The sequence below is a fragment of the Amphibalanus amphitrite genome, unplaced genomic scaffold, assembly GCF_019059575.1.
Source record: "Amphibalanus amphitrite isolate SeventyFive unplaced genomic scaffold, NRLGWU_Aamphi_draft 000051F_arrow, whole genome shotgun sequence".
Classification (NCBI taxonomy): Eukaryota; Metazoa; Arthropoda; class Thecostraca; order Balanomorpha; family Balanidae; genus Amphibalanus; species Amphibalanus amphitrite.
This window is the reverse complement of record NW_024881547.1, coordinates 723905-733410: the sequence shown is the minus strand read 5'-3', so window position 1 is coordinate 733410 and position 9506 is coordinate 723905. Positions and strand designations below refer to the sequence as shown.

The following is a 9506-nucleotide window of genomic DNA, read 5'->3' as shown; positions in this document are numbered from 1 at the left end:
CATTGAAACTTTTTATGAGGTGAGGTCACTTCAAGTGACCTGGTGACCTGACCTTGAATGACCTTGGTCTGAAATTTTCACAACATGTGTAGAATTGATGTGTGATAAGGTGTACCAAAAACGGCGGCGCTCCGCGCCGCCGTTTTTGAGATATTCGCGAAAAACCACAAGGGGGGGTGTTCAAACACCCCCCCCAGCAGGGCGCGGGTTAATGAGGAATACGACAAATATAATGATCCGGGAAGTATATTTGGCCAAATAAAACGGCGAGTTCACATATCGCAACATCATAGACATAAATTCATCTAAAGATATCGCGAATGTAGAACACAGTACCTGATAAGAAGGAATAAACATCCTATGTCAACCATATAAAAGAAATAAATAGCTAAAACGCATAAGGCACATCAGTCACATTTTGATCGTCAGTTGAAATGTTTAAGAGGCAGCAAGGTACAGGGGAGACAGCCGCAGACACTAGCAAAGTATACGGGAAGTTGTACTTACAGGGCGAAAGATTGGTTGGTAGACAATGAGATGTTGAGATATAAACTGGCGCAAGATAATGAAAATAATATACTCCAATCGTTATGATCCCCAGCATTTTGATCTAAGTGGTTTACTTCATTAAGTCTTAGAGAAAAACGATTTATCAAACATGAGAAATGTATACAAATGAGAGCATATGTTCCAAATCTTGATGATAAGTAGTAACTACCATTGAATGCGACGAACGCAAAATATTTACAAATAAAACGTTAAAATAGCGGTAGGAATAAAGGTAAATACATTTCAGGTCATTATTGGCACACACCGGAGTCAGCAAGATAGTTATAAAAACGGCTTACTCCACATGTCAAGGTAAGTACAAATAGTCATACTGGGTGGAAATCTCAATTCTCATTAAACATTCCGTCAAAGCGCTAGGGTGAGAGACGGCGTTGGTCACTGTCGATCCCAGAGCAGAAGCCTCTCCCCGCCGCTAGGTGGCAGTGTCGTCCACTCGCTAGATGGCGTTGACGTGCCGGGAGTCTTCACCCTGCATCAGGCGGAAGTCGGCCAGCAGTCGCGACAGCTTATCGTGCGGCCCCAGTCCGTGCATCTGGGAACTCTCGCACGCCTTCTGGTAAAAGTACAGCGCCGGCGCCGGGCACGAGCGCTCAAAGTAGTAGAGGCGGAAGCTGGGGTCGACCGCGCGGTGCACGTGCAGCCCGGAGAACTTGACGAAGGCGCCGTATAGATCGTACGGGAGGCGACTGGAGCTGTCTCCGACCCGCGGAACTCCCATCGGTACAGAATCCAGCGTCTGCTCACGGACTGCAGGGACAGAGTAAGAAGGGGGTCAGCGGTGTATCAATACAGGAGGGTCAGACGGAGCCGCTAAAAACAATTATACAGGTCGACTCCCGACAAATCACATCAGCACATTAATTTAGTCCGGCACATGACAGACCTGCCGTGCAAAAGCAAAAAACTACTATGTGAGGTCAGAGACTCTGATCTCCATAATAGTTTTTGGCGCTGTCTGAATGGCGCTGTCTGACAGCGCCATTCTCAGCTATCGTACTTACCGATCTTGTAGTCATCCATATAGAACGACATGATGGCATAGTGTTCGCCGTCGAAGTGGCCGTAGTCCTTCCGCAGTTCGAGTTTGTCGGGCCTCAGGTTGGTGGTTCCATAGTAGCCCACAGCCGGGTAGTATTCCACCCACGGGATGGGGCAGAACACCTCCCAGCCGCGGATCGTCTGCATACGAGCCTGTAGGGATAACGGGGGTGATGTCAGAGATGCTGAACTATGGGGTACGGACTCGTTACACACAAGAACATTTTGATCGTATGCTGACAAAGAGCTCCCAATACGGTAAGGAATATGCAGTAATATGGGCCTGTGTTGGATCCAGTGAGAAAACTAGGACTGCAGCACAGGGTGGACATCGATTGGCCACCCTTCAAAGTACCGTATGAAGTTGGGAACGAGATGTACGTGGGAACGAGAACGTATGAACGAGATGGGAAGGTCACTTAGTCAAAATTGCAATATGACCACGCTGTGAAAACGTATCTAAAAGTTCCAAGCTCATCAAAGCCAACGTCAAAAACCACGTAATATTGTGAGTCATCGAGATATCATAGCCACAACCAACCGTTCCCAACCCGTCCCTCCAGCTGCTCCAGCACTCACCCTGTTCAGCAGCTCCGAGTTGAACTCGACGGGCTCGCTCAGCAGCAGCACCAGCGCCTGCTGCCACCGGCCGCGCGTCTGTTCCCCCACCGTATCCACCATATCGAACTGGGACGGCGGCTCGCGGTGGGGCCACACCACCGCCTCGAACCTGTGCGCCGCCGCCGAGCGCCGCTCATTGGCCTGCTTCACCAGTCTCCTGAGTGGCTCGAACAGAGACGTGTCGGCGTCTCCGGGGACGAGGAACAACATCAGCGCCACGTTCTCGTTCTTGTTGATGAGCTCCTGGACGAAGGTGTGGGCGCGGTCCACGTGGTGGGGCTGGACGGAGAGCAGGATGGACACGGTGGGTTTCTCGGTGACGAACGGAATCGGCACCAGCTCGGCCTTCAGGATAGGACGGTGCACCTCGACACGACGCGTCTGGGTAGCCCCGCCCGAGTCGGGCTGCACCTCCAGGTCGAGGATGTAGTCCATGCCGCGGGTGCCGTCGAAGCGTCGGTAGCCGGCCCGGAGTTTTACCAGCTGTACAGGGGCTGTCTTGCGCAGCTCGGCCATGCCCAGCTCCATCACGTCCTGGGGAGATCAGGCGAGAGGGTATGTAGATGTTACACATTGAATTGACGACGTAGTCGCAGCTGATGACATGGATCGTGAATCTACAACTGTATAACTTCAGTACCAGCCGGAGGGATAGAGGCAGGCATGAATGTGGTCAGTACGAGACACTGACCGCATAAAGAAAAAAAATGGCAATGAAACGAGATGGCCATATCCTTGCACCATTACCCAAACTAATTATGCATTAATTGCAAATGGCAAAGGTCGATTTTTCACCATTTCCATTACAACATCCCACAACTCCATTTCGTTTTTCATCATCCAATCATTTATCCAATTTTCCTCACTCATCACAACACCCCCACAATATCGCCTCTGTGCATTATCTTCCCACACTCTCAATCCTACGTCGCCTCTCCGCCCCCATCCCACACTCACCTGAATATCCAGTCTGTCCACCTCGGTGTGCGGGTCGACCACCTGCTGCTCCGATCGGAGGAACATCTCAGTCTCGGAGAAGCGCTCCCACATGTTAATGTGGTGCCGGCTGGCCGTGCGGACCGGCGCCGGCGAGCCCGTGGGCCACGGCAGCGGCTCCGGCTCGCCGGACTCCTCCTTGGAGTCGTCGCCTGAGGGGAAGAGGGGAGGTCAGAGTCTGGGGAGAGGCCAGAGGGCAGGGTTTGGTTGATATAACTATTACATTGGAGTATGATTGAGGTAATATGAGGTCTTGAGGTCCACTAATGAAGCAAGTTCGAATATGGTTAAAAGGACGTAAAAAAAAAACAACCAATAACGCTAAGAAAACGTTCCAAGGTTGCAGACAAAAAAAAAAACTCCTAACTGAAACATTACGCAAATGTCTCAGTTTGCCACCACGTCAGCAACACTGAGCGAGCATTTCTAGTTTCCACCGTCCAATGTAGCCTAAATAGAGAGACGAGTCAGTACCCAGTTTCCTCCCGTCGCGGTTCTCACCAGCCTTAGCCCTGCTGAGCACGTGCAGGTTCCTCTGGTTATCCTCCAGTGCACGGCGCAGCTGACCGATGCGTTCGTCAATCTCAGCGATCTCCAGCCGTGAGAAGGCGGCATGCAGCCGGTTGTGGTCAGCGGCAGAGTGAACCGCCTGGATGGAGACTAGGCCCGGTAGGTCGCCCTCGGCAGACGGGTCGTACAGGTGCGCCTCCTGAGAGACGAACCATTTACCCTGTGGACGGAGAGAGGGGTGGGGTGAGAGACGAACCACCTACTCTGTGGGAAGAGGGGTAAGGGATGAGCCACGAGCCCTATCAAGGCGAGTGGGGCATAGAATCACGGGGTTTAATGGCGGTCAGAGCTGAACTTTACTAAACTAAACTCGGCTGGAAACAGTATAATGAGCCGTGAGGTGAAAACGGGGGTCGGGTGTTACCACAAGAGAATTTGGGGAAGGATGGTGTGGAAATATACAGATAACAGGAAGATAATGACAGTTTGTTTTTAGACAGAGAGGCGACACCGAGTGAGATAACGTGCTTTGAGAGAATAGTCCTTAAAAAACGTAGGTAGTTATATTCATAATCCGCCTGATAGCTAAACTTAATGCATTCTAAAAAAGTGCGCTCTGAGAAATGTCATGACCTCCCTTTTGGATGATGCCAACTGCAGTAGTAAAAACTGAACGAGCAAGCCTCCGTGCCCAGTCACTCAACACCGTGCCCAGTAGCTCACGCACAGCTCAAGGCCGTGAAGGCGGCGGAAGTCAAGCCAAGCGGTCATCTAATGACTGCTGACGACCGCTAACGACGCCCAGCCGACCTTGTCTGTGCGCGGCCGAGGGAACGGGCTCACTGGCCTGTGACTGGACGGTAGAGAACTAGAGAGGAGTGACGCGCGGGAACTGACTCACAGTGCCCCAACAGGTAGTGGATTTAGCATAAAGCATCAGTGTTCTAAAATTGGATTTTGGTTGGGTGTGACGATGATGACCAAAAAATCTAGGATGAGAAAAAAACACAAGTGAAAACCTATATCACTTTCGCAATAAAGGCGTAACGCTACGCTGGCTGATAATAAAAGAACATACCATTCCTGACCACCAAAACTAACCGAAAAAGACGATGCAAATAGGTAAGGATGATCTACGGCAGAATTATAACTTTAGCATCTGATCGCCAAGTGTTTCTAAATCCGTCCCATTTTATCCCAACCTTTGTGTTTGATTGAGACTAATGAAGTTAAGAATCACCCTTGTCTCTTATACAGCTAAGAATGAATACCTACTTCAACCAGTGAGATTTCATTTTCCTCACGTCAAAATGCATTGTCACAATTGAATGACTGTCCAGTGGCCATCCTTCTCCTAGCCTTAAATCAATGCCTTCCTTTCCGTTTCAGATGCAGACAGCAGATATTACCGTCAGCATCTGCTAAGTTCCTACTCATGCTTACTGGCACGGATCCAGGACGGTCCTTCTGCCTGTATATTTCTCCTAAAGAAGATCATCCGCGGACCTCCATCCTCGCGACGCCAGTCGCCATCATGCGAGCGAACTAGGTCTTTAAGAAGCAGAAGATGCAATGATTCTGTTGAAATCTGTTGTCATATCTTAAGGAGGGTGGGGGAGTGGCGGATGAGGGAGCTCTCCCTATATGCAGGCTTTGGTACTACTGCCATGTGGAGAAGTTTTCTTTCTTATTTAAGCAAAGGAAGTGGGAAGGAACCTGTCGTTGCCGTTGCAAAGGGCAATTCTGTCGTCCTGTATTATTGATTTAGTGCAGTTGACTCAGACTGTGTAATGCGTGAGGCGTGGTCATCACTGTGACACTGTCAGACATAAAATCTTAGGTAATCATGATACCCTGATGGGCAGTTTGTTGACGTAACTGATCGCTATGAAACCAGAAACCGTATAACTCATTTGTTCTGGCCTCTGGGACGTTTTGCGCCTACATATGGCAGCACCGCTTCCAAGATTACTGTATATTTGAGATAATATGCGGCAATATAAGTATGTAGTTTTCGTTCGCATCTGATCTGGTAATATTCATACAGTGTACACAGTATAGCTTTGAGCTTTCCAATTTCCATCTTCAACAGATATGACAATGGCCGGATGATACTGGAAATGGTGCCTTTGTTCTGAGCACACGGAACGGGACGCAGTATTGAGTATGCAATTGCAGTCGCACTATGCAGCATGACATACGCCGGAAATCTCCCGGCCCGAACGCCGGAACGGCCAGCGATAGTCGGTACTCATTACGCATAGTGAAAATGGAAACGGTGTCAGCGCAACTCTTCGAAAGGAACGGTGCACTACATGAGACTAGACAAAGGGTCACTGATTAGGGCACCCCAAACGGAACGATGTGCAGTGTGCACTGCGCAGCATAACACGCAACATCGCAATAAAAAGCGTGCAACTAACCACTAACCAGGGCATTCGTATCGGAACGGAACGGGATGCAAAAAAAAATGATAAAAGGATGCCACCGACCTCATGGCCGGCCACCGAAACGGAGCGATAGCTTCGTATCATGTCACGTGATAAGTGCTGAGTGAGAGCGTCAATGATCAGTGATCAGTGATCAGAGCACCCGCAACAGAACGGAGGGCATCAGTGATCACTGATCAGAGCAACTGCAACGGAACGGAGGGCATCGCTGATCAGGACACCCCAAGCGGAAGGGAAAGCGAGAGCACAACTGACCAGAACACCCGAAACGGAACGGGAGTGAACGGAACGGAACGCATTAGCGGCTCGCCGAATCGCGATTCCGGCCAAACATGGCCTCAAGAAATATGTCACAGGTCAAAGGTCATTTGGGTCAGGAATATGAGATTTTCAGAGTAGGTGTCAAATTAATTGACTCGAGGGTCCTGAAAGTTTCGTCGCGATCGGCCGCTTTTTACGCGAGTTATTCTCGAAAAAAACGAGGGGGTGGTTCGTTCGACCCCCCCCCCCTATACGGGCGAGGGATAATTTATTAAAAAGCTAGGGCCTTCTTAATCCCATCCACCAGCTTCAGAACATGTATTGGGCAGATCTGGGAATACCGTATCTTAAATTTATCCCTAGAAGTAGAGGTGTGCCAATGTATCCTTTCATTCATCTTGGCTTTCCCTCGGCGGAACGCTTCGTGTTTAAAAAACCTTTAGAAACTAATTGAAATGAATAATTGGCGGTAAGATTATTGCAAAGGCATGAGAAATTAACGTAAAATACATCATTACCGGTCTTATAACTTCATTTCGCGTATGAAACCTGCCAGAGTCCACAGAGTTTCATATTCATCCCTAGGGTGTGCCAGGGTGGCGTGTCAGTCATCTTGAACCCCTGCCCGACCCGACGCCTCGAGTTTTAAAGACATCTAAAAACTAATAACGTAAATAATTTGTGGTGAAATTGATATAATATGATCAGAAAAGAACGCAGAATAAATTAGTATCGGTCTCAAAACATTATTTTGCCTATGAAACCAGCCAGAGCCCGCGGAGTTTTAAATTCATCCCTAGGGTGTGCCCAGGGTGGCTTTTCTCATCTTGGACCTCTACCAGGCGCGACGCCTCGAGCTTTAAAGTCCCCTAGAAGCCATTGACGGACATAATTTGTGGCGAAATTAATGCAATAGGATCAGAAATAAACGCAGAATAAATTGGCATCGGTCTCAAAACATTATTTTACCTATGAAACCAGCCAGAGCCCGCGGAGTTTTAAATTCATCCCTAGGGTGTACGCAGGGTGGCTTTTCTCATCTTGGACCTCTGCCAGGCCCGACGCATCGAGCTTTTAAGTCCTCTAGAAGCCATTGACGGACATAATTTGTGGTGAAATTGATACAACAGGATCAGAAATGAATGTAGAATAAGTTGGTATCTGTCTCATACCCCTCTTTTGTAAATGAAAAAAGTTAGAGCCCACCAAGTTTTAAATTCATCCCTAGGGTGTGCACAGGGTGTGCCCAGCTGACTGCGGGTCCAAAGATGAAAATTTTGTAGGCGTATCCTGCGTAACTTAGTCAAAAGCGAATTGCAGAGGTAGTGTTTAATTTGCGCAAGCAGCGGCTCATCCGTTTTGCGTTGGCAGCAAACCACTAATCATAGTTGTTATGAATATCCAAAAGCATTTATTCAGAACACAATCCTGGTTTTTACAAACAGTTGAGGTGATCAAGGTCATTCAACGCATATTTGTTATTAACAGCTGGAAGTGTGCAAGGTTATTTTCTTTCGTTGTCAGTCAGGGTGAGTTGTTGGCTTTGTGCCTTGATTTAGCATCTTTTTTTTCATGGAAATTATGTATTAATGTAGCAAACCTGTAAGTTCTAACTGTCTATATGGCGCTGCTAGGTATATCTGGTAATCTGGCTGTTAATTGTTGAGCATGAGTTGAGCATTTTTCAAAGATGAAAGAATTCCAATTTACCTGGTTTTGGGGATGAAAATATTTTGCCCATTAGGTGTGATTTTCCACCCAAAATTCCCAAAAATGGAACACTGTAAAGCATTTATATCACAGATGATCAAGATGTGATTATGGAATCACCTTAGTTCTATACGTAAGAGCAGCACACGAGTAAAACGACACTGGATCGTTATTTTTGCGATCATCGGATCGTATCTGAGAGTGAGACATCAACTAGTATTTATCTCGTCGGCGATGCATTCCGTAGATCGGTATTATCTGTTCAATGAAGCACCAACCGATACTTAATTCCAGGAAAGACACATCTTCTGCTCTCATGTCTTTACCTCTATCCACTGGCACTGTCGAGTGCCGATTCCTCCACTCTCTATATTTCGTATTCAACGTCCACCCAGCATTCCTCCTCTCTTCTCCCCCGCTATCCCTTCCTCTCACTCCCACTCCGTTCCGCCCCTCTCTCCTCTCCAGCCTCGGGCCAGGCTCGGCGCCGGACCGCCGCCGCTGTACCCTCTGTCAAGGTCACTGCACCGCCGCCTCCACCGCACCGCCGCCGCCGCCGCCCGGCCCCGACCGGTGTTTGCGACATCGCCCACGCGTTGAGCCCACGGCGGCGGCGGCAGCCGAGGCGATGACGGCACGGGGTCGGTAGCGTTCACAGGTACGGGGTCCAGATAAGGTGAGGGGTCTCATTTGACAGGAAGGTCGTCAAGGACAGCACACGACAATGGTGGATGATGTTACGAGCTAACAACATCGAGCATTCGTAGTGCCGGCTCTTTGATTAAATAAAATGTTTTCTTTTCTTACGCAGTGGCAAGCGTCAGGCTAAACGGTATGAAACAAGATGAACGGTATACAGCAACAGCAAGGTAGAAATATAACCATGCTTTTATCTCAGCGCATACTTATTAGAATGCATGGCGATGAATCCGAGGAATCTGGAATTTCCCAATATCCATTCCAACCTAAATATTTCAGTTCACCTTCAAAGAACGAGTATAGAGTTCGACATGACCTAATTTAGCGTCCAGTCCACCTGAACTTAAATCATCAAACCGGTTTGTGACCACCGTCTCCGCCCCATGTAATCCAGATCAGACACCAACTCTGAACTCTAAACGTCCATGCAGACGCTTCAGTCATCATACTGACCAAATCTGAACCCTAAACCGCTCTGAGGACGCTATAGTCATCATGTCTGAACAGTACCTTTAAACGCCTACTTGTCCCCAATAGCCCTAAACACCTTGATAGCATCAAGTTCCATTTACATCCGATCCTCTGCCCCTACATCCCTTCCCCTAACCCTGCTGACCTCAGTGAACTAGATACCACATGACCCCTGATGAC

At 48.5% G+C, this 9506-nt stretch overlaps 1 protein-coding gene across 1 annotated transcript in view; it reads right to left on the bottom strand.

The window, feature by feature from the left end:
• Window positions 1-230: 230 nt before the first annotated feature.
• The window catches only part of LOC122377814 (chondroitin sulfate synthase 2-like), a 63370-nt gene continuing 54094 nt past the window's right edge, over window positions 231-9506 (bottom strand). The window contains exons 6-10 of the mRNA XM_043358259.1: window positions 3727-3955; window positions 3187-3377; window positions 2188-2763; window positions 1572-1761; window positions 231-1317 (exon numbers count right to left, since the gene is read on the bottom strand). Of these exons, the coding sequence (XP_043214194.1) occupies window positions 1007-1317; window positions 1572-1761; window positions 2188-2763; window positions 3187-3377; window positions 3727-3955 (1497 nt within the window). The 3' untranslated portion in view covers window positions 231-1006. The remainder of the gene's footprint in view (window positions 1318-1571; window positions 1762-2187; window positions 2764-3186; window positions 3378-3726; window positions 3956-9506) is intronic.